This window comes from Pantherophis guttatus, chromosome 1 (genome assembly GCF_059756535.1).
Source record: "Pantherophis guttatus breed Tessera chromosome 1, ASM5975653v1, whole genome shotgun sequence".
NCBI classification, from domain to species: domain Eukaryota; kingdom Metazoa; phylum Chordata; class Lepidosauria; order Squamata; family Colubridae; genus Pantherophis; species Pantherophis guttatus.
The window spans coordinates 23,074,793-23,100,012 of NC_142063.1; the positions used below are offsets into that span (position 1 = coordinate 23,074,793).

The 25,220-nt window shown below is 42.5% G+C and overlaps 1 protein-coding gene across 14 annotated transcripts in view; it reads left to right on the forward strand.

Annotated features, from left to right (window-relative positions):
* EPS15L1 (epidermal growth factor receptor pathway substrate 15 like 1) overlaps positions 1–21,294 on the forward strand; it is a 51,495-nt gene extending 30,201 nt beyond the window's left edge. For 4 of the 14 annotated variants that reach the window (XM_034437543.3, XM_087894703.1, XM_087894745.1 and 1 more), the window contains 6 exons: positions 179–242; positions 1,035–1,123; positions 2,600–2,647; positions 4,992–5,121; positions 10,681–10,886; positions 20,644–21,294. In XM_034437543.3, coding sequence (XP_034293434.2) covers positions 179–242; positions 1,035–1,123; positions 2,600–2,647; positions 4,992–5,121; positions 10,681–10,886; positions 20,644–20,790 — 684 coding nt within the window. In that variant the 3' untranslated portion in view covers positions 20,791–21,294. The remainder of the gene's footprint in view (positions 1–178; positions 243–1,034; positions 1,124–2,599; positions 2,648–4,991; positions 5,122–10,680; positions 10,887–20,643) is intronic. The other 10 variants (XM_087894749.1, XM_034437545.3, XM_087894694.1 and 7 more) reach the window with 4 other exon arrangements.
* The last annotated feature ends 3,926 nt before the right edge of the window (positions 21,295–25,220 follow it).

Consider the following 25,220-nt stretch of genomic DNA (forward strand, 5'->3'; position numbering starts at 1 on the left):
CACGTAAGCAGAACAGTCAGTCACATATCGCTTTTTGTGACTGTGTCGCTTAGTGAGGGAAATTCTGATCCTAATTGCCATTGTAAAGTGAGGACTTCCTGTAACATGGTTCTCTTCCCTATCTCTAGCAAGCCAACTTCCTCTAATGTTTTTTTTTCCCTTCTGCTCTCCGTTTCAGCCAAACCTCTTTGAGAACAGTGACCCTTTCCTAACTCTGAGCATGTCTTCTTCGAAAGGGCCAGGTAAGAAGAGAGGTCTTCTTCCTTTCTCCTTCTGTTTGACAAGTTTGAATTCATCGTTTATGCTTTGGTATTTCCCATTGTCCATATTTACATCCGCCCACTTCCATTCAACTTCAGCCATTGGTACCCCTGACCCCCTGAAAATAAGACCTATCCCCAAAATAAGACCTACTTAAGAGCCTGCACAGCCAGCCACATGCCCATTCCATCTGGTTGCTTGCGGTGTTGTGGCCATGAGGGGGGGTGGAGCTACCCCACGTGCCCTGTACCGGCTTACCTCAGGGCCCCCGCATCCAGGCCATCCATGCCCCAACACCTGCCTCACTGCAGCAGCACTAGCAACAATGTGCAGCAGGAATCCACATTGCAGCCAGCCCATTTCTTCTGCTTGCTCGTTGCTACAACAGAGCAGGAGGCGAGGCAGTTTTCGGAACATGGATGGCCTGGCTGCGGTAAACTGGTTTACCTGAGGTAAACCAGTGTGGGGCAGCTCCACACCTCCATGCCTTGCGGCAGCACTGCACAGCCTCCTGCCCCACCACATGCAAGCAGAAGAAGTGGGCCTCCCGTACATGAGGAAAAAAATAAGACACCCCCGAAAATAAGCCCTAGCGCTTATATGGGGGGTCAAAAGCCTACAGGGAAAGGTTTACCTGTAATCAAGTTTCTCTCGCATTGCAAGACTCCTGATTTGGCTAGCTGTCCCCAGCCGGGACACAGATTGACCAGAATTCATTCTGCATTTTGATCGTTAAAACTCCAAATCATTTCACTGTTGATGTTTGCTTTCAGATCCTTTTGGGACATTAGACGCCTTTGGTAGCAGCAGCTTCAGTACCCATAGTAGTGAAGGATTTGCAGATTTCAGTCGAATGTCAAAGGTAAATTTCTCTCAGAAGGTTCCTTTTCTTTGCTAAGGGAAATGGGAAGGTTGCTTTCTGCAGTGGTGGCTTGTGATAAAACAGGAACCAGGCCTGGAGACTTGAAGAACTCCAAGAGAAGATAATATATATAGCTCAGGATTGAACAAAGGGCAGACTCCGGGCAGACAGACAAAGCAGAAAACAATACCCTAATCAAGGAATTACCAAGGAGAAAAACTGCACCCCCCCTCCCCCAATACTGGCAGGGCAAGCTACTCTATATAAACAAGGAGCAAACCCCCAGATTTCACTGGCACTAATGAAATTACCTAGTCATGTAATGAAATGTCTGCAGGCAGATAACCAGGCTCAGAGAGTACCAAGGGCTACACAAAAGAAGGATCAGATTATCTTTTTTCCTTCACAAGCAACATAACCAGCTCCATAGGTTTTGTTGCGCTTGTGAGCACCTTGTGTCCAATACTGCGGTTCTTATCTTTGAAGCAAATTGAGTTTGGCTCATTCTGACATAGTTGCTACATATTATTGGGTAAATGGCCGTTCTTTCTTCTTTTCCATAGCTCAGCCTATTCTACGAAGCTCTAGAAATGGTTATGGAGCAGAAACCATCCTTTTCCAGGGTTTAGAGCAAGGGTTTCAAACTCAAGTCCGGGGGCCGGATCTGTCCCCCGGGGTGCTTAGATCTGACCCGCAGGGCTGCCCTGTAAAAAGCAAAAGACCAGCCCACAGTGCCTCTATCAGCAAAAACAGGCTCTCAAGCTCCATTTTTGGCTGCAATGGCCTCCTGCAACCCTCCAGAGCTCTGTTTCACTGGCAGAGGGTTGCAGGAGGCTGTCGCAGGCAAAAATGGAGCTCGGGAGCCTGTTTGCACTGGCTCGGAGGCACTCGGGCCTCCACAGGTGCCCCTGACATGAGTGACGTTGAGCTGGCCATGCCCACCCTGGCCACGTCCCTCTAGCCCCCACCCCCCCCACCGAGGTCAAACAAAACCCTGATGCGGCCTTCAATGAAGTAGAGTTTGACGCCCCTGGTTTAGAGAAACACGTTTAAAACATTTTTAATGAAAAGCCCTTTATCCCACTAGATGGCAGCAGCTGTATTTCATACCGAGTTGTTCAGATTCACTTAGCTAAGCAGCCGGGAAACTCATATTCTTTTTATCCTATCCAAACCCTTCTTTTCCTTCTGCAAATCTACAATAATCATAAATATTTACTATACATGTATGGACAGGGGGCTGAAGAACAGAAGAAATGAGATTAATTTCAAGGATATTTTCTGTGAAAATCCATTAAGTCAGTAAGGTCCATGCTTTTAATTGCAAATGGTCTCGGGCTCCTTGGATCTTTCTTCCAGATATTCTACAGCAGCTGATGTGAAAAGCTCTTAGCGAGATTTTAATTCACTGCTGCTCTTTAGAGTTGATAGTAAAATAGAGGTGATCCATCTAGTCAATATCCCTATTTCTCTTAGTCGCAAACAGATGTCTCTAGAAGACTTAGGAGCAGGACATACGAGCAGGCAAGTAGCTCCTTCCTCTCTGTTGTTGTCATTGTGTCATTTCTGACATTCCGATGTAAGCTGCTGCCAGTCCTGAAGGTGGGAGGGTCAGTAGTTTGGCTGAGTAGCTTCCAGAGGCTCTAAAACAGTCAAATACATTGTCTGGTAACAAGAGAGAGTTCACCTCAGAAGTCTCGATTTACAACAGTACAGGAAGTCCTCAATTTACAACAGTTTGCTTAGTGACCATTTGGAAGTTACAGCAGCACTGGAAAAAAGTGACTTATGATCATTTTTCATACTTATGACCGTTGCAACTTCCCCATGGTCACGGGATTGACATTTGGATGTTTGACAATCAGTTCATATTTATGACGATTGCAATGTCCCGGGGTCATGCGATCCCCTTTTGTAGCCCTTCTGACAAGCCAAGTCAATGGGCAAACCAGATTCACTTAACAACCATTTTACTAAGTTAACAACTACAGTGATTCACTTAACAAATGTGGCAAGGGAAAGTCATAAAATGGGACAAAGCTCACTTAACAAATTTCTCAGCGACATACATTTTGGGCTCATTTGTGGTCGTACGTTGAGGACTACCTGTAATCTTTGGTGTGCTCTTAAGGACCAGTTTATTTATCAAATGTGTATAACCATCTATTTCACCAAAAATTACTCTGGCCAGCATACAATAACCAAATAAATAATATAAAACCAGGGATTATAAAAACAGTCATAAATATGAACAGTCGTTATTAAAAAAATCAAAGCACAATTTAAAAATTAGAGCATACAAAGCACAGAATAAGTATATAAACCACATACAGCTGGTCCTTAATTTGCAACCATTTGTTTAGTGACTCTTCAAAGTTAACAATGGCACTGAAAAAAGTGACTTGATCCTCACCCTTATGACTGTCAAAATATCCCCATAGCCACATAATCAAAATTCAGGTGTTCGGCAACTAGCATGCATTTATGATGGTTTTAGTGTCCTGGGGTCGTATGAGTCCCATTTATAATCTTCCCCAGCCAGCTTCCAACAAGCAAACTCAGTAGAGGAAGCAGATTCGTTTAAGGACTGCGTGATTCATTTAACAACTATGGCCAAAAAATTTTTTTTTTTGTAGAATTGGGTGAACTCGCTTAACAACTGCCTTGCTTAGCAATGGAAATTCTGGTCCCAGTTGTGGTTGTAAGTCGAGGGCTTACCTGTATCAACCACTGGATAAGGAGCCCCCCTTAAGATATTGCCAGTCCCCTGAGAACCCCAAACCTGTGATTATAACCAGGTCGAAACCAATTTGTGGAATTCCTCAACATTAAGACAGGAATGGAGCTAACCTGAATTTGGGGGTGGGAAATGTTCCATAAGGCCAACAGCACAGAAGGCTGCTTCCTGGGAACCACCAATGCAGATCCCTCACAGATAGCACTCATGGCATGCTGTATATCTGGTGTATCTAATGGGATGGGCTGATGTAATTGGGGAGAGGCAGTCCCTCAGATAATCCTGTCCCATGCCATGAATCCAAGTTAGTGACTTCCGTATTTCTTCCTACAGTAAATGCCAGAATAGTCTACTCTAGATCAGGGGTCTCCAACCTTGGCAACTTTTAAGACGTGTGGACTTCAACTCCCAGAATTCCTCAGCCAGCTTTGGTTTGCTGGCTGAGGAATTCTGGGAGTTGAAGTCCACAAGTCTTAAAGTTGCCAAGGTTGGAGTCCCCTGCTCAAGATAGTGATTAGATCGATTTTACTGGAACTCTGCCCACCTGGGAAACCCAAGCACAGTTTCACATTGTGTGCAATGGCAACTTGTGTCCGAGTGTAGGATTGTTTTCCTGCTATTGACAAATCCTTTGCAGTTATTATATGTCTAGTTTTGCTTTCCCCTCCCCCCTCCTAATATTTGGATGTGGAAGCAGCTATATTGGTTCACTTAAGCAGTGTTTTTTTGTGTGTGCGTGTGTACGTGCATGTATCCAGTAATTCTCAAACTTGGAAGAAATGTGTTACCGACCTAGACATGTGCAAATTTCTATAGCTTAAAAGTATAACTGCTGCCTCACTCACTCCAGGCCTGTCCTTCGGGCAAAATGGGAACTTCTACCATTTTAAACAGGTGTCTCTTAAATCCAACACTGATATTGCACCCAAAGATGCTGAGTAGATGGTTTGGGGATTCTTCTGTCAGCTTCTCTGCTGTCTTTCCAAGATCCTTCTCTCCCACCCCTCGCCTCTCAACAAACTTGCAACTGAGCCTGCCCTCCTCCGTCTTCGGCATCCGCACCTGGGTTGTTGGTTTTTTTTCCCTTTGCTACTCTGTGCAATAGTCTAAATGCAGATCTTTCTCATGCAGCCTCCGGCTTCTGATCCATTCTCCTCTTTTGGAGGAGCTGGATTCTCTGATGATCCTTTTAAGACTAAAGCAGACACTCCTGCCCTCCCGCCGAAGAAAAATATGCCTCCCAGGCCTGAGCCACCCAGTGGTGAGTTATATTTCTTTTGGGATGCTTGCTCACCAATGACAGCAAAGGGTTGGCCAGGGGTAGGGGTGGTGAAACTCCCTGAGTTTCCTCTAAAGCAAACTTTTTCTAGGGAGTAGCTTTTCCCTCCCTCCCCCCTTATACTTTCACTTGTTTGCTTTGATTCCCTTTCGCTGTTTCTGTCCCTTTCGCTCTTTCTGTTCCTCTGCTTGGAATAATTGCAAGGTTTCTGGAAGCTACATATTAGTTTCTGTGCTGGGTGGCTTGAGTTTTCACTTCCCAAGTTCCCAAATAAATAGGCGAATAGAAATCAAATAAAGTAATTTTATGCTCTTATTTGTTTCTTCCACCACGACTTGAATAGACCGAACATTGTACGAAGTTGCTAGGTGGCCTCTTTTGTCCCTTGCTTTGCTTTTTTTCCATCCTGCATGATACCCAACAGGAAAAGTCACGAAATTATTTTATGACATGCAAATGTTTCTCTCTGCGGTGATCTTGTTTTACATGCACGAGTGCGTGCGTGCATGCATGCGTGCATGCACACCCAAAATTCAAAATCCCCCTTAGAAATGTTATCGGGCTGGCAGGTTCTCCTATCCTACATTCATAGTATCAATAAGTACTTCTTGGCTTTAGGCTTGGATTGCCCAATTTGGCCAGCCTGGGACACAAGTAAAAATTTATGCTTCTTCCCCCACCTCTTCAAATCTGGAGCGGATTCATTGACCTCCACAGACTTCTTCTCACCCTGCTGCTAAAGGTCTAACACAGGTTTGCAGACAGTGCTATGCTATGTTGCCCAAGGGTCCAGAAAGGAGCCATGTAACTGTACCATGCTAATGTGAAGAATCTCAAAGCGTTTCCCCGCCAGAGGTTAGTTGCTCATTTCAGTCATTTGGGCATCAAAACTCCCCTGCCCCCCCCCACTTTTTTTTTCTTCATTAAATATCTGCTAAAAACCGTCAGTTAAGACCTCTCCTAAGAGTTCAAACAGATTATTAGTGCAAAAACAAAAAAGGAACCCAACTGCTGATAAGAGATCTTTCAGTGCTCACCGCTATCTAGCTTCTAGGTAAAAGTTGTTGAGCCTCAAAAGAGAGAAACAGATTTTTTTTCTAAGTACAGGAAATGTCTGTGTGGGTGTCAGTGATTGCAAGTCAGTTTAGTGTAGCCCTTGTAGGTCTGTGATCCTGAGACCAGCTGCATCAGCCCCACCCAGACTCACATCCTCTTAACATGGTTGGAGCAGCAGTGCTCGCCAGCAACATCAGAAAGCACATTCTTCTGTTGACACAGAGGAGTAGGGTGACGGTGTTCTTTCAGACCTGCAAAAGGCACAACAATAGTGCAGAAAACCTGCCATTCTTTTTCAAAACATTCATGAGGCCTCATCCAGGTGGTTGCTGTCTGAATCAAGTTCGTTTCTACTTTTTTTTCTCCAAACTGGCCAAGCTTTTCTCCGATTATATTTTCTGGGCACGAGGGTGCGGAAAGGTGACTTCACGTATTTCCTCCAGGAATTACTTTCCCATTGCCGCAGGCTTGCCTGCTTTTCCCTTTCTGAGCAAATCCACAACAGATGTGACAGACCAGGTGCTCAATCGGGGTGTTAGAAGAAGCAGGCTTCTGGATGGAATGTCCATTGTGCACAAAACCAAAATGTGTACAATGCCCATCATCTCCAGGTTTGGGTTTAGTTCAGCATCCTTGGGCTGCAAGTGCCTCACTATATTATGGAGACATGATGCTAGAGAAGTTGCAAGGGGTTCTTTCGAAGCCAGGAAAGACAATGAAATAGGGAACATTTCAAACATAGACAAGAATGCTTTCTGGTTGTGAGCCAATATCTAGCTATTGCAAGGAAATTAGATGACTCTCAATTGATAGATCAATCACAGTCTAATTTAAAGGCCACCCTGGCTGAGGCTTCTCAGAATTGCAATCGAACATGGTGTGAGATGAAGCAAGTCTTTTCTAAAAGATGTTGCTGCTATTTTATCAGCAGCAGGAGAACAGAGCCATTTTTTCCCCTGCAGATTCTAGAACTAGATGTATAGGATGAATATACTTGCAAGATTCTGGTGATGAGCCGGAAAGAGAAGGGAGGCTGTTTTCTCCTGACTGAGATGCTTCAACTGTATGTTATCAGACGTTTCAAGCAGTGCTTCAAGTAAAAGTGCTTTCAGGGGCTCAACGGGAATTTGCAAGATAAGCTTTCTAATCTGTTAAAATGTGTTTTCACAGTCCATAATTTAAGAAAGCTTAACTGATTAATTTGTTATGCTGAGATTGTAGTTTGGGATCAGGTGCTCCAGCTGACCTGAAATTATGTGGCTGTTTGTAGACCTTTTAACACTGCTGAGCACCAACATTGTAAGAAAGAGGCTTGTGCACGTGTGAATGTTGGAAATCAGTTTCAAAGAACGGACATGATGCAAGATTTGGTATATCACGGATCTTTGAATCGGAATCCTCAAACAACAAATATATGCCCACGTGCATAGATATCTCTCTTAGCATCGTTAGTCTGTTCCACCTTCGTGAAAAGTTTGCTTTGGTGAGAAACTTTGCAGAGTTGGCACCGTTGCTTGCTTCAATGGTTAACGCCTCTGCTTCTGAATTCCGGACCTAAACTCTGTTTTCACATCACCGGAGACCATTTCTTGCGGCTGCAATATTAAAAAATCCCATGACGCATCACCAGGCCACTTATGGTAGCTGGGTTGATCTATTGGGACACTTAAATTATATCTTTTATTTACGAGCTACTGATATTTTCAAGATGGTATCTAGCTTTCAGGTTTCACAGTATCTTCATAAGTTTTGTGGCTGGATTTTCTCCACTTGTACTGTAGCCTTGTTTTAATGGCAGGGGGAATTCTCAAAAAGTGTCTGGGATTGTCCTTTATGTGCAGGGTGAGCATTCTAGCCCCCCCCCACTACAAATTGGACAGGTTAGAGTGGCTGCACATGCAGAGATGAGAGATTGCACGCTAGATGAGAAACTCATGTTTGCCTTGTCTTTAGCAGTCTAGGAGGCAGGTGGGGGGAAAAAAGTGGGGGGGGGAGAAAGGAAAAAGAAAAACAGCAGTGCCCTTAGCTTGCAAACCTCTCCCAGGCAGTCCATCAAAGTACCTGCAAATGCTAGGGAAGCTGAATATGCCCACAAGCAGCTCAGTTTAGCTCAGCTCCATCAGAAAGTTCCCTATTCCTAGACTGCATAGAGAACTTCCTGATGGAGCTGAGCTGCTTGTGGGCACATTCAGCTTCCCCAGCATTTGCAGATACTTCGATCAACTGCCTGGGACAAGTTTGCAAGCTGAGGGCATTGCTGGTTTTTTTTTCTTCTTTCTCTCTCCCCCGCCCTTTTTTTTTTTTTTTTGCCTCCTCTGACTATAGGCAGGAAACCCCACCTGAAAAGGAGGAGGCTGCCCTGAGATCTGGTAGGATGGGGGCAACTTGTGCCCATCAGCATCAGTGTCTCTGGGGAGGGAGCACTGCAGTCACAATTCTGCCTTGTGCCCTTTCAAAGGGAGAGCAGCCCTGTTTGTGAAAAGACCAGGATGGAGCCCTCTCTCACTGAAAATTATTAGTGAATGCCTCTCTGGCCATCTCAGCAGTGGCATCAATGACTTTTTTCTCCCCAAGAGCCTTTTAGCAGCTCTTGATACTATTTCCCAAGGTGCTTCCTATGCAGATCCGATTGTGGTCTTGGCCTGCACACAGAGCATGGAGAAATGGTAGAATAGGGATCTATCACTTCAAACTATTTCCAGATGGGCCAGAGGTGGGGGTGGGCTTGTGCAGCTCTCTTTCAGGTTTAGGTAGTTTTCCCTTGAAAAACATCCATTAGCGAGTCAGCTTTGAGCAAAGGGCAGAGCATAGTGTAATACTCCTCCTTCCTTCCCATGTGCAGAAGATGTTCAGCACTGTTTTCCCACACTATTCCTTGTGTAGACTGGACCTGTTCGGTGCTTTCTCAGGTGAACCCAAATGTTGACTGAAGTTCCCAAAAGTACATGGGAGGGTTGAGAAAATAGCTTTTGTTGTTGTTGTTGTTGGAGATGGGGTGGAGAAAACAGAAGAGTCTTTTTAACCAAGATCTGCCTCCTGATCCTCCTTATTTTAAGACTTCTGGGAGATTGGGGGGGAGTTGTACCCAGAATCACTTGTCTAGCTTGCCCAAGAGTTTGAGGCGGGGTCCAAATTGCTGTCCCTCCCTGAACACCAGAGCTTCCTGGCACGCTGCTTCCGAAGCTGTGTTCTGGTTTGTAGTGGGATGGCTGCTTTTGGAGAAACAGATATCCGATGCCACCATGTGCATCTAGAAGTTTCGTGGCTTTTCTTAGATCATGAACTTTACAACCTACCGAAAGACGGTGGGTAGAAGGTTCACCTCCCAAGAAGCAGGCCATGGGAACAGTGCCACACTGGAGTCCTAGAGAGCCACTGCCAGCCAGAGCAGAAAACGCTGGGTGGAGGCTACCCCAATGGCCTCACTCAATCGAAGGCAGCTTCGCTGGAATAGAAAAGGGAAGTTGAACGAATCTCTGCTGCGGCAGCTGCCGCAAAGCCACTCTGCACGTGCCTCCCGCTTTGAGCCGGAGGTTTGAACTGTCATGGAAGGTGCTCTGAGTAACTCTCAGATTAGCAGGCTCAGCCAAGAGCCCTGTGCATTCCTCTTCTAGTCCCAAATAGATGGGAAGAAGGCCCTCCTCATTGCCCCCATGGGTCTTTCCTCAGAGCTGCAGGGGGGGGGGAAGCTGCTGGTGCTTGTTTGAATTTTTTTCCCCCTGCATTGAAAACTGCTGTTTATCATCATTTTGTTGAAGTGAGCCCTCTGTGCGGTTTGTGTTCACCACTTAGGCAACTGCTGAAAATCTTGTGGTTTTCAGCCGAGGACCTGTTTTACTTGGTGGAAGGGGAAAGAGAAAATACATTAGGCAGTGATAACAACAGAGTACTTAAAATATCAGCAGCAATGTGTGTGTGTTTTTTTTCCAACCCTTGACAGCAGCCCACTTGTGGTATCGATCATCGTAAGAAAATTATTCTAGCTTTCTTTGAACTGCATCTGGGTTTTTTGTTTTTTGTTTTTTTTTGTAAGGCCTAGCCTTCCTCAGTCTTGTGTCCCCCTCGCCGCTCCCAGGATTCCTAAGCAGCCCCTGAAAGATACCAGATGGTATAAGATTTGTCCCAGCCAAAAAAATAAAATAAAATAAGGTCTATCAGTTGGGCTGAAACTTTTAGACACTCTTGGGGCTTTCTGTAGGATGACTTTGGTTTTGAGTAACGCAGACATATTGGGGAGGGGAGAGAGTTATTAAAAGCAAGGCCCCGTTTAAATCTGGGCCCGGTCTGGCTATGCAAAAGCCCCCTCCACCCCCCCTCTCAATTGTAGCCACTCATGAACTCACTTGTGGTGCCAGTGGTGGACGTTTTACCTTCCTGGGTAAGAGTTAGATATTTTTTTTCCTATGGTAAGTAACCTTTCCCTTTCTTCCTTTTTGTTCTTTCCTTCCTTCTCCTTTTTTTTCTCTCTCTCTCAACCTTTTCCAGGTAAAAGTCCTCCTGTAAGCCAAGTCGGGTCTTCCAATTTTGCCAAGCCCCCTGATCCATTTCAGCCATTCGGGGCTGACAGCAGTGACCCGTTTCAGAGTAAAAAGGGGTTTGGGGACCTATTTAGTGGAAGAGTCCTGTTTGCTCCTTCCTCTTCAAGTAAACCTTCTAAAGACTCTTCCCTGGGGTTTGCTGACTTCAGCTCTGTAAGTTAAGTTCCTTCTCTCTGCATCAACAGCTGCTTTTTCTAAGCTGCTAACAGCAGTTGCCTCTGGGCTCCCGTTTCTGTTTCAACTGCCCCCTCTTCTCCTTTTCCTTTCCACAGCTTTTTGTCTCTTAATCTTTCATGCTGTCTCTCTCTCTCTCACACACACACACACCTGATGTAGTTCTGCATTTATTTCTGTATTCCAACACCTTGACATATCAATAAAGAGAGTCTGAGTTTGATGCTGCTAATTAGAGAGGTTTGTTTGCTTGCTTGTTTGGTGGAATACTGCTTTTTCTTCCAAATATTTCCAGAGTTCTTTAGAGGCCTTGAGAGGGGATGACATCCTGAAGCTTCCTTCAGGAACTTCTGGAATCCAGGAAAAAAATGCTGCTTATTATTGTAATGTTTTCAGCATTTACAACCAAACACTTTCTGTCTTTATTCCACCAATTAAAATGAGGGCTAATAGCGGTGCCCGAATTTTGTTTCAGTCAATAATTTGCAAGGACACACCAGACCTTTATTTTAACACATTTAGTAGACGTGTACATTATAAAACCTGAAATAAATAGCAAACAAGGCCATGTGGGAACGTAGGTAGTTTTTAAACAGCTTTCCCCTGCTTGCGTGCGCCAAACGTGATTAAACTGCAACTCCCAGGATGCCCAAGTACCATAGCCAATGAAGAATGTTATAATTGCTACTTATTTAGAAAATGTCAATTTGTGGGCAACTATTTTAAGGGGAATAGAGAAGACCAGACTTCTGATTGACTTCCTTGTTCAGAGAAGGACACTTGAGGTAAAGTGATCTGTCTCAACAGTGTAATGTTTAGGAATGAGAATAATAGAAGAAGAATAAATACCATTGTTGTAGAATTAAATGTACAAAATATGTCAAAACATGGAAGTGGGAACTTACAATCAACATATTGAACTCAGCCGTTAGGCACTGAGGATAGATACAGAGAAGTAACTTTACTGCATTATTAGGACCATCAGATGTACCAAGTGGTCATATATGTTTTTCAGGCTGCGGAGTATATATGCTGTTGCCCCTGTGGTGGCAGGGGCATCCAGATGAGATTAAAAATCAGGATGGTGGTTGTAGTTACACAATCCGAGCTCTATACTAGTGTCACAAAGTTGGCAACATTAAGATATGTGAACTTCGACTTCCAGAATTCTGTGAGTTGTAGTCCATATATTAAAGCTCCCAAATTAGATATTTTTTTTTACCCTGGAGAAATAGAGACTACTTGGAACTAAGGGCAATCCAATCTTTAGAAAGCTCTCAGAAGCAGTAAGGGAATGCTTCCTCCCTTCATAAATATATGATAAATAATTGCCCTGTGTTGGAAGGAAGCAAATTTAGAATATTTGGGGAGTATTGTACCCATGGAAAGGTGCATGATCCATAAAGTGGATGAACAAGGAGCATGCCACAGCGTTTTCCTTCCTGATCACCTCCCAGAAAAGGTTACACAGGGATATGTCCAGGCTTGTTTAGCCTAAGCAACTAAGGATACTTCCATGGTGCAGCAGAACATTATGGAGAAGCAAGGGGTGTCTGTTTAACATCTGGTTACTTAAAGGTCTGGTTTCTAGTACTAGATTTTAGATGAATGCTGGTATGATTGAAGTTCAACTGATAAACAGGAAAACCTAAATAACACAATCTTGGTTTTATTTTGTCTTTTCAAAGACTCTTTCCACCTCTTGTTGGGCATTCAGTTTCTCAGCAGAAATTGAGCTATAGTACAATCCACCTGTGAAAATTGCTTTTCCTCCCCCTCCCTTCTTTTTTTAAAAAAAAAACACAAATCCTGTTTTCTTTCTGGTTATGCAATCTTTCTAAGAGTCTGTGGTGTTGAATCTGCCATTTGGTTTGCCATCTTCATTATGATAGCTCATACAAGCCTTGGATCCTTGAATGGAGGGGGGCGGGGGAATGAGCCAGAATCATCCCCTTCCCCCAAAGCCCTCCTCACTTCTCAGAAAGAGCTTGTGTAATTCCTTCAGTGGAAGCAGCCGGTTCTTTCTCGGCACTGCATGTGCTTGCATGCCTGCAGCCTGTCCACTGCAGAGAACAAGGAAAGGGTACACAAGGGTCTGGAATATGTTAAACTCCATTTAACCTAAAGCTTTATATAGTTCCTGCGTCCAGCTGGGTGTGTGTACATGAATGGGGCAATGGGGTGTTGTGTCTGTGGATTTAAACCTCTTATGCTAAAAATCTGATTATCCCTACTACCATCTTGGCCAGCAATGTGGAGATTTTTTTTAAAATTATTTTATTTTTTTACAATTAATCCCCACTTGCATCGTAACACTGAATTTCACTTACAGCTTGTATGTGCGGTTTGGGGCATAGCATAGCATGCATGCATCTGTAGCAGCAAGGAGGATGCTTCTGATTTTTCTTCTACTATTACTTTGAAATACAAGCACCGAGAAAGCATAGAGGATGTTGTCTTTGTGGGCTGAGCTTTGCATTCCCGCTGGCTTGATGTTTGGTTTGAGTCCTCACCTCTTCCTCCTAAGGTCCATCAACCACAGCTTCAGAAGGGTGACCCTGCTGGAAGAGGGTTAGGCTAGCTTCTGTCGCGCCTTGTGTTATCCATGGCCGGCAGAATGCAAAATGAATCCTTGCAAAGGCTGTGACTCCAGCAACTGGCACGATTTCCACTTCTCCAAGCTGGGGAAAGCCCTCTGGGACTTGTTGACCTTTCCATTGCTTGCATTGCTTGCAATTTTAGATGGGATAGGCTTCATTACATTCCTGATTCTCCCACACCCTTTGGAGCTGTCAACATGCCTCTCTTTTCAGGTGTCAAGCACCGAACTGATCCTTGCTAGAGAGAGAGGAAATAGAGGAAATTTTTTCACAGCTGCATAACAGATAGAAAACATGTTTTTTTTTTCCTGGTGTAGTCAAGTAATAGGATACCCCCTTTGATCAGGAGGTCAGGCCATTTCCCTACAAGGAAAAACTAAATTATGGGTAGAAAATTGGCAACTGATTTCAGGCAGACAAGCAGTGAATCCTTCATTATGAAATGCATAATGGATTTATAGAAGAGATGAGTTAGGCATTGGGCTTAGATAGATTTACATGGGGAATCAGACATATTTTTGAAGAATGTGACTACCATACAGTATATTAAATATAAGAAAAATCTTGTTCAATCAGATTATGGGCCTTTAATCCAGCAATTGTAGTGAGAAGTGCACAAGCAGGTCCTGAGGACAATTGAGGTGAGGCACTATTTGATACGGGATTCATTACCAGGATTCATAGGCTCTACAAATCATCTTTAAATCTTTTCATCCTGGTGGCTACCATTATGGGGCCTGAAAGACCAGGTCTGCATGTGAAAGTTCAGTTAAGTTAATTTATTGCTAATGGCCTATGTACAGAAATCCATCTCATAACAGTCAGCACCTGGTTAGAATTAGATAAGGGTCAATGGCACTTTAAAGGGGGTTGGACTTAGTTCGCTCATGGCTATGTAGGGATTCTAAACTGACTTCTCTTTTCACTCCAGTCCAGATTCTGCCATTCCTTCTACACTACTGTATTTTCTGATGAGTTCGGTAATTTGCACTGTAGGATCAAATAGCTATTCTCAACCTCCTGTTATTCAGCTTTATTGAAAGAGCCCAGATTTTAATTCTGAGAAAAAGTGAAGGCAACTTCATTCCTTCCCCAGCTCCTTGAAATTTTGAAGAGCATTTTTCCAAATCTACCATATTCCCTTGATGGTACAGTAAGCAGAACTACGCAGAGAATTCTGTGTGGTGTTGAACCATATAAAAATGTAGCATATCAGGTTGACATTTTCATTGAGCTTTCTGTGGTGGCCACAGATCCCTTTATGTGACAGGTAAAATGCCCATTTTCTTTTGTTTGAAGGCTTTTTTTGTAACCTCTCAGTATTCCTTTTTTATCTATTTAACCACTTTAAATGTTTTAGTAATACCATAGAATTATAGCATTGGAAGAGGCAGTGTAGCAATAGCAATAGCACTTAGATTTATATACCGCTTCATATTGCTTTACTGTCCTCCCTAAGCAGTTTACAGATTCAGCACATTGCCGCCAACAATCTGGTCCTCATTTTGGAATGGAAGGCCAAACTCCTGGCTGTGGGCAGCGTTAGCCTGCAATACTGCATTCTAAACACTGTGCCATCACGGCTCCTACAGATCCTGAATGGTGCAGATATGGAAATTAAAGCTGCATGACAGCTGTCCAGCCTCTGTTGAAATACTTCCAAAGAAGGAAATCTCCTCTTCTGAGTAACTGAGTAACTGGTTCCACTGTTAAATTCAGTGTACTGTTAGGAAGTTTAGTTTTGTGGTGTTTTATTCTAAACATTTAGCTAGAAACTCCTTCCTATCATCTTCCTAGAGTTATTCCCACAGGTTCAGGGTTCATTTTTCGGATTGACAAATGCCATTGTGCAGGATCAAAAGCAGCATCTGGGCCATGTCTGCATTTTAACATATTTGACTGTACATCCATGGATTGCAACAAAAAAACCCCGACCAACCACTTGTCAGCTGTCCACCCAGGATGGGCAATTTTGGTCTGTGTTCAATTCAGTACCGCCCTGGTGGGTGGGCAGTATCCAGCAGAACCACTAGGAGGAGCAGACCTCACAGCCTAGAAATTCCTTCCTTGTTGTTAGTTGCGAAGTCGTGTCTGACCCATCTCGACCCCATGGACAACGTTCCTCCAGGCCTTCCTGTCCTCTAACATCCTCTGGAGTCCATTTAAGCTCACGCCTACTGCTTCAGTGACTCCATCCAGCCATCTTGCTCTCTGTAGATCTTTACAGCTTTCCTTTCACCACCAGATGCATCCACAGCTGAGCGTCCTTTCAGCTTTGGCCCAATCGCTTCACTCTTTCTGGCACTACTAGTACTAGCCCTCTGCTCTTCCCCAGTAGCCTATTGACACCTTCCGACCTGAGGGCCTCATCTTCCGGCGTCATATCTTTTTTCCTTTTGGGGGTCCATGGGGGTTTCATGGCAAAGATACTGGAATGGGTTGCCATTTCCTTCTCCAGTGGATCACGTTTTGTCAGAGCTCTCTGCTATTATTCCAGGTTCTGCTCTCTGTAATATTAGAAAACAAGTTATGGCTTTCTTTCAGGTACAGTTAGAGTAATTGTTATAACTTCTCTTAGTATTTGCTTCCCAGGGCTAAACACATTCAGATTCTAAATCTTTAATAGGACTTAATTTCCAGTCCCCACACATTGTCCTTACTCCCTTGCTCTGAATTTGATCCAGTGATCTGAATATTTTTATTTTCAAATGTGATGCTCAGAATTAGAAATATTCAAGGAGGAGGTCTGGTCTATAAGGAATAAAGTAGAATAGTTATTATTCCAATACCTTTTCCCACAGATAATTTTGCCAAAGTAGTACTCCCCATTCTGTGCCTCTGCATAAGAATTTCGTTACCTAACTACCGTACATGATTCTGCATTTCTGTCTGATGAATTGCATTCTGTTTCAGTTTTTCTAACCCACCAAGATAGTTTTGAGTTTTATTTCTCCTTGTATACAGCATGTAGTTCATCCACCTGCAAATTTGAATAAGGATACCCTACACTTCATCCAAATGATTAAATTGTTGGGGGGGGGGGTGCTAGGGCTGTACCTTGTGACACCTTGCCTGATTCTCCCCTCTAATTTAAGGAGGAGAATCACCCTTTGTGAATTCTTATTGAGCCAGCAGTGTATCCATTTAACCAGTCGTGCCATCTAGCCTTCACCTAATAAATTACTCAGAACAATTAACCAACAGGATTTCTAAAATAAAGATTTGGGCAGACCCTCAGTTTGTTCAGATGCAGTTCATCTGATCCTAGAGATTTTAAACTCATTCCAAGTAAATGAGTATTCTGATTATTTTTCTATACAATTCAAATTTTAATCCAGTTGTCTCGTCCCATTCTGGTGGCCTTATTCAAGACTAATAGCAAGTAGAAACAGTAGACTGCTTAGTAATGGAATCCTGGGCAGAAATTGGACTAGATCAGGGATGTCCAACCTTGGTAACTTTAAGACCTGTGGACTTCAGCTCTGAGAATTCCTCAGCCAGACATGAAGAGTTGAAGTCTTAAACCTTGCCAAATTTGGACATCCATGGACTAGATGATATTCAGAGTTCCATCTATTTTGGATAGACTTGGCCTGTTGAATTTCCTTTTCAAACACATTCTTACCAAACCATTCTTTTAAAATAAATCTATCTATCTATCTATCTATCTATCTATCTATCTATCTATCTATCTATCTATCTATCTTCAACATACTGCCCCCGACAGTCTGGGTCCTCATTTTACTAACCTTGGAAGAATGGAAGGCTGAGTCAACCTTGAGCCAGGCGAGGATCGAACTCCTGGCAGTGGGAATGCAGAGTTAGCCTGCAGTACTGCATTCTAACCACTGCGCCCTCATGGCTCTAAACTTATATTTGCTTCTTTCCATTTGTTTCAAGAATATATCCAGCACTAGATCTTGCCTACCGTTTAGAATTAAATGCAAATTAGCATCCCAATGATTCAAGTTTCATGACTTTGTGTTTAATCTTTTAGAATTGTAGAATGTGTACCTCTTTATTTTGACAAGACATGAATTTAGAAAGTCATGTCAGGTTGCTGCAGTAATTCAGTCTGAGAATCATTGATTTCAGTTATCATATTAAATTGCTGGAATGATTTCTCCTTTAGATTCCTTCTTGATTTAAATTTCTCCTTCAGGATCTTCTTTAGTACTACTAAATGAATGTGGATGCCAAGTATGGTTAGTTGCTGTGATTCTTTGAGGGAGTCTCTTCCTTCTACGGTTTGACATTATGTTCTCTTGACGTACTTTACAATGTCCCACAGTTACCATTACTGCTTTCCCTATCCTGTCCTTTAGAAGCTATATCTAGAAGTGATCCTGTTTCACTAGATTTCCATTACACTACCATCATTACCTATAACTCCCCCATCTTGCTTTGAAAACCAACAAATAAGTATAGAAATATCTAATTCTGGTGTCTTCACCAAACATCTTCAACAAATGCCTTTGGCTTTCTTGGACCTTATTTTCTACACCAATGAAGGCAAATATATGTGTCCCTGATTTGGTCACCTGGACCAGGATTGGTCACCAGGACTAGAGATTTTCTCTCCTGAGCTTTCGGACTCCTGCTGGAGCTCATTTGCAGGGAACTTCTCTCTGGTTGAAGAGAAGATGGGCTCCAGCACGAGTCCAAAAGCTTGGAAGACAAAACCTCTGGTCCTGATAACTGACCCAGATTGGATCCTACTTACTTCCTATTTCCCTGCTTTCTCCAACTGGACAATTAAAAATAGTTTCATCCTCAATACTTGGGAGAGTGTAGTTTTATTTCAGGGGGTCACTTTAAAAACCTTATCCTGTCATCTTACTGTTCAGCAGCTGATATCTAATCAGTGCCTGATATCTAATTCAAGAAATAAAGAGGCATTGGAGGAGCAGTTCCTCTTTCCTCTTTCTTCACTAAACTGGTTGCTCTAGAGAAGATGGGAAATTGATAGGTTTTGAGACATTTCTTCTTAGAGCTTCAGTTGTTTTTATGCATGGGATGGATGCAGTACACGTGATTTTAGTTCTGTCATATTTGACCTGAGACCTTGTAAATACCAATAAAGGAGAATATTTGTAACTCAAGGTTGAAATGAGGAGTCCTTGGTGCTTTCTAGGCTTGGCTGGTTGGTTGCAAGAAAACAACCAAACTCAGAGAGCACTCACCTTGTAATTAGTGGTGGCCACAGATTCAATGTGTGTTAGCACAGGATTGCAACATTCATTTATTTGTATTTATTTGTTAGATTTATACAGTGGTCTGCCTTTCCTCCAGAAGACAAAGGGGGCATATATAGCATTCCCTCTTCCATTTTTTTCCCCACAACAGCAACCTTGTGAGATAGGTTGAGCTGAGAGAAAATTATTGGTTCGACTGAGTTTCTGGGGGCAGTGGTGGATATAAACTCATCAGGCCTTGTCTCATCAAACAATTAATCCCTGCATTACACTGGTTGTCTCACAGATGCTGCCGCTTTTATACCAGATTGTTCATCCATCCATCCCCTGTTCTGCCTTTCCGGCAGAATTTTGATCTCAGGCTGCAAAATATTTCTCATCCCATGCTCTCCAATTCTTTTTTTTTCTTTTTTTTTAATGAAAAGCATCAGGACTTGACTTTGAGGGCTTCTCCATGGCAAATAGAGCATCTCTTCAGAGAGCAGACTTAAACCCAAGCCTAGAGGAGCCTTTTAAATCTCAGCTTTTATGTCAGGTGTCCTTTTTCTAATTGCGTTGCGTGCGTTTTCCCTTTCTTCTTCCATTAATACCAGCCTATAATGGAAAATGAAGATAGCGACAATGTTCATGGTTGTAGCCCATATCAGGTATGACTTTGAACCTGAAAGAGACCCTTTGGGACCCTTCTTATACAGCAGTGATGAAAACCTGAAGGGTCTTTAAGGGTCTTAGCCTCTCTGGTTATGATTGCTGAGAGTCCACTAACATTTTGCAATAGCAATAGGAATCATCTATAATCTGTAACTGTAACACAAGCCACATTTATTTATTATGTATGTATTAGATTTTTACCCTACCTTTTATTACTTTATAAGTAACTCCTTCCTTCCTCCTATTTTCCCCATAACAACAACCCTGTGAGATGGGCTGAGAGAGAGACTGGCCTCAAATCACCTAGCCAGCTTGCTAGTCATGCCAAAGGTGAGACTAGAACTCACAATCTCCTAATAATTGGTCCAAAGTCACCTCGCTGGCTTTCATGGCTAAAGTGGGACTAGAACTCACAGTCTTCTGTTTCTAGGTCAGCACCTTAACCATACACCAAACTGGCTCTTACAGCTAAAACACCAAACACATGCACAACATTGCCATCCAAGCCATGAGCCATCCTGCCCCAAATGCTAAGAGCAATCTTTGGCCTGATCCTAGGTACATGGGCGCTTCTTGGGGTTCTTTGTTACAAGATACAAACGTTGGGTTTTGCAATTTTATAAATTGTTTGTTAAGTCTACTATAATTCAAAGTTACTTAATGCAAAATAGTTATTTTAGGTAATTATAGTGCAGGATCTTAACATAATTTCGACATTAAAAAAACAGTAAGCTTCAGAGGTGATATGGAATTCTAGTATCAAGCAAGATATGTAGAAGAATTTGGGGCCATAAAGAAAAATGAAAAATTGACAGGCAAGAAGGATCAGTCAAAAAGATTTTAAAAGCCCAGGCTAGAGAGCATTTTGGTTTGATCGGTTAGAGGGTGAATTGGACCAATGATACAAAAACGGGCCAGAAAGAGAGTATTCGATCACTTAGATCATCCATATCAAGCATTTGTTTTGGTGATCGGAAGAAACAGCGGTAGAGGCAAGATTAAACTGAAAGCAGGCCCTGGGAACGTGGGGGGATTGTTAATCGATACCTTGAAGAAATGATGGGTGGAGAAATTTGAGTAGAACTAGCCAAGAGAAAGGTTCCCTGACCACTCTTGGCCTCTTCCCATCCCTAGTTCCTACTGATACAAGTCAGGTATGGAGGGTTGTGGGAGGTGAATCTGTCCCCAAATGCTGCTGTTGCTGCTGCTGCTGCTGCTGTTGCTACCATCCTGGGCTTTTTCTTCTCTCTTATCTTGTTAACCGAGTCTCGTTTTTGTTACTTTTTTTAGCTTGGCAATGAGGAGCAGCAGTTGGCGTGGGCCAAACGGGAGAGTGAGAAGGCAGAGCAGGAAAGGCTGGCGCGATTGCGAAGACAAGAGCAGGAAGACCTGGAGTTGGCCATTGCACTCAGTAAGGCCGACATGCCGACTTCTTAAAAGCAAGGGTGGCCATGAAGCAGACCTATTTCCTGGTACCTGTTCTAGATCCCTGATGTCCTTGGGCCATTTTCCTTTTTTTTTCCCCTCCGTTTTTATTTCATGACTTCCAGCTACCTGTGGGGCTGACTGTTGAGGAGCAAACTGCATTTGATGGGCTTGGCTTCACGGCAGTCTTTTCGTTTTGTTTTGTTTTGTTTTTTTAAATTAAGTTAGACTTTCTAGGCTGAAAATGTTGCTTGTAAGAGAACTTGCAGCAGCCCCATCCCACTGACTGCCAGATTTTGCTGCGCTGCAGAAAAACAGTAGCATTAACGGAGCTGCCACTCGAAACTTCATTTTTTGCGGAGTGGCAGCGCAGTCACTGAAGCTGCCACTCACCTCTGGTTTCAAGGAGAAGTGTGATCTTCATAAAGAGATTGATTGTTTTTCTTCTGTAGTTAAGTCTCTTTTAATTTTCTTCTGTTGGTCAGTGGCCTGAAATACAACTCGTCATCAGAGTTCCTTTCTTGTGCATTTTGTGCTTTGTCTTAAGAAAATAACACCCTCTCCCTAGATATTTATAAATTTAGAGGGTAGACGTTCACCAAACCATAGGTTGCAAGCTCAGACGATAGGATGCTTCTCCGTGAAAAAGCCCACCCCATTTATAGAAAGCCAATTTGTCAGAGAGAAAAAAAGGCCCCAGCTGAGTTCTCTCCTGAGATTCTAGTAAGGAGAGAAGGCCAGAATTAAGTGACTCCTTTGATTAAACCAGTTGCGGAGAGTCCGTTACCTTCTGAGCCCGGATCTCACTACAACCAAAAGTGCGCTCTGTTGAACAAGAAGTTTCGCTTCTAACCATAAACGCTTTGTTGTACAGACGAGAGCATCTTTTAACCAACACCAAATCATACTGAAACCAGGGGAAACTGTTGCGGCTAAAGGGCAGGGCCGTTATGTGTATGCTGCCTGGAAAACAGATGAAAAAATAATAATAATTTGGTATCTTCGGAACTGCGGCTGCCCTCCTGTGTGTCTTTCTGAAATGTTGATGGGAGAGATGTGGAGGGGAGGTCATGGGTTCAGTTAATAGGAAGAGATGCCAATGCAACAATTGGTGTTCAACTGATTGTGGTGTTCAAATGACTGCTAGCTTCGCAAATGGGACACTTTCTTTTAACTTCACCCTTTCCGTTTTAGCTGTTGGTCCCCCATGATTTAGGGAAGAGCCAGTTGGAGCTTTATTCTGTGAGCTGACTTCAGCTAATTTTCAGGGTTACATATGCATTTGCATATGTATTTGGGCTTTGAGATTCCATACAAAGGGAGAGAAGGTGCAAAGGAATTGAAATATTGGGATTATGCTGAACGTTTGATTTATGGCTACTGTATATAATCCCCCCTACCTTGTTTTTATAAAGTAATTAGTTCTCTGTTGATCATCTTATTCATCTCCTCATAGCCTTATTCAGAAAATATTCCTGACTTTATAAAAAGAATTCCATTATTTATCTTGGGGATAGGCCACTTTCACAACACTGGGTTTTTCCACTGTAAACTATGCTCTGGCTTGCTTGGTCTTCCATTCTTGATTTCTCGTGCCATACCTTCTGGGTTATGGGGTGGGAAGGTGATGTTTCCTGGTTCTCTACTTGTAAGAGAACTGTCTTCATAGTTTTGGTTAGGATGGCATCTTCTCAAAACTGACAGGTACAGCACACTCCCTCAGCCCGTATTGAGATGACCCTGTGGTGGTCATTCCTGTGGAACATTCTGAAAACACTTCCATTTTCTCCCTGAGCCTGAATGAAAATGTGGTATCCAAGCACATTTTCTCTCTTCTGTTATGATATTTGAAGTGTAGAGAGGACCCATTCATGTGCCTTCATTTCCTTGACTCCCTTTATCTCACTGGGCATTCTTCTTTCTTGCATACATGGAGAATTAAGTCTCTCTGTCCTTCCCACCCACACACCCAAAAAAAGTCCTCCTGAAGACACCTCTCAATAGCATTGCAGACACAAAGTCTCTTCCAGCTCTCCATTTTTCAATGCTTTGTGCCTGAATAAAATTATTTTCTAGCACAGCTTGGTATCCTGCTTGGATTCATGCTGCAATTTCCTTTTTGGGAATATTCTCTCTTTACTACCATTCTTCATCTCCTGGTTTTCCCACCCTTGACATTAGTGGCAGGATTAAGCCTCTCCTTGTTATTCTGCTACCCGTTCTTTTAATCTGGGAAGATCCAGGACTGAACTATATGGATTGGAGAGCTCAATAAATAAATGTCCCAGAAAGGTTTGATACCCTGCTTTTGCAAAGTGATTGGCAATCCTGAATGACAGCCTTGGAACAAATGAATTTGGGGCACAGTTATAGCAAGATTTAAGCCTCTTCCTTTAATTCATTAATAGTGTTGGCAACTCATTTAAATAATCAAAATGTATATAGAATTTTAAAGGTAATGCTGTAAGTCATGTTTGCCACAAATCTTACTATGGAGATTTGTTCAGGAAAGCTCTTAAAAATAAATCTTGGTCATGTTCAACCATATTTATGCAACCTGAGCATATCTCTGGACCCAAATGCAGATCGTCTGGTGCTCAGGCAAACCATTCTAGGTATTGAAGAGGTGCCCTGAATCTAACCACAGTGGCTTGGAGCCCCTTTTCTTTTACTAAGAAGCGAATAAGGTCTGTGCTTGTAGATTTTTTTAAAAAAACATACATTATGTTGTATATAGTTTGCTTTGGGGGTGAAATGCTGCCGGTTCAGGCCAGTTCGCCCGAACTAGTAGTAAAAAATGCTACTGGTTCGCCGAACTGGCAGTAAAAAAATGTAAAAAAAAAAAGTTCCAATGATCAGCTGAGTGACCCGCAATCATTGCAACTTTTTTTAAAAAAACTTTTTAAGCATTTTTTACTACCGGTTCAGGTGAATAGGTAGTAAAATAATGCTTTAAAAAAGTTTTTTAAAAAAGGCTCAGACGATCGCACCGCACAACTGTGATCGTCCGAGCCTTTTTTTTTTTTACTTTTTTAAAGCATTTTTTTACTACCTATTCACCTGAACCGGTAGTAAAAAATGCTTTATAAAAGTTTTTTTAAAGGTTCCCAAGATCACGCGCCAAAACTAATCCCCCCCCCCCCCCGGCACTGTTCTACTTACCTTCCCAAGCCTCCTTTTGGCGCACGGCGCAACCAGCAAACCGGTAGCAAACCGATTCAGATTTCCCCACTGGTTTGCTTTGTATACATTTATTGTCTCTTAGCTCGTCTATCATTACTCCATGATACTTGGCATTGGGCATTGGACGTATTTATATATAAACACACATACAGACTGGCAGATTTCCCATAGCTCTTATTATTGCCTGCCTGTTAATGGAATATAATTATATATTGTACATAAATAATGTATAGTTTGTGTGTGCATCATGTATATTTACTTAGTGTATAGATCTGGAAATAAAGTAATAGTTGTAGTTATAATTTCAAGGTCCTAATACAAATGACATGTAACATGTCACACAAATTCAGAAAAAAGCTTCTCAAAATGGTCTAGGAGAACTCACTGTGGCCAATTGGCCATAGCCAACTCAACACAGTCAACTTGCTGCAGCCAACTCGCCACAGCCGACACACCTTGGGACAGGAGTTATACTAATATCAAAGAAATGGTGCATTTCTTTATTATCATTTCTTTATTATCATCATTAAAGAAAGGATGCAAAAGGAGGGACAAAATAAAGTGTGAATGACAAAAATCAAAATAATTTTTAAATTATTTAAATAATTAAATTGAATGGTTAAATTCGGCTGTGGCAAGTTGGCCCATTCTGTTATCGAAAACAGTTCAAGAGTAAGATCTCTGTCTAATTTTGCATAGGCAATTAATATCCTGATTAATGTACTGTGCTGCCAAGTCTAGAAATGCATATTTGATGAACATCTAAAAAAGGTTAAATCATGGCACAACTGGACCAAAGTTTATTAAAGTGAGACATTTCATTGCTCATCCAAGTAATTTCTTGGATGAACATAAATCTCCTTTTGGCCACTGCTGCAATAATATTCTTCACCTTTCCTTGATTTGTAGATGAGGTGATTTTTCATTTCATTTTTTTGTTAACAAACTGCTGCCTTTGGGGGCTTGAGTGAGGGGAGGGGACTCACACCCAGAGACTGAAGAAGTAATTAAAGGAATTCAAGAAGTAAGGATAGATAACTTCTCTCAGGAGTTCCTGGTGGCCATTGGCCTCCTAAATCTGGAGGAACAGTTAATACAATAGCAATTACAGTTGCAAAAAAAGCACTTCTCACTAGCAGCCTAGGCTACATCCCACATGCTGTTTTACATATACACATCATTTGGGATTACAAAGCTCTAAATAGTTTTTAGTTACAAAACTCTAAATAGTTTTTAGGGCAGAGGAGCTGCTAAAGCAG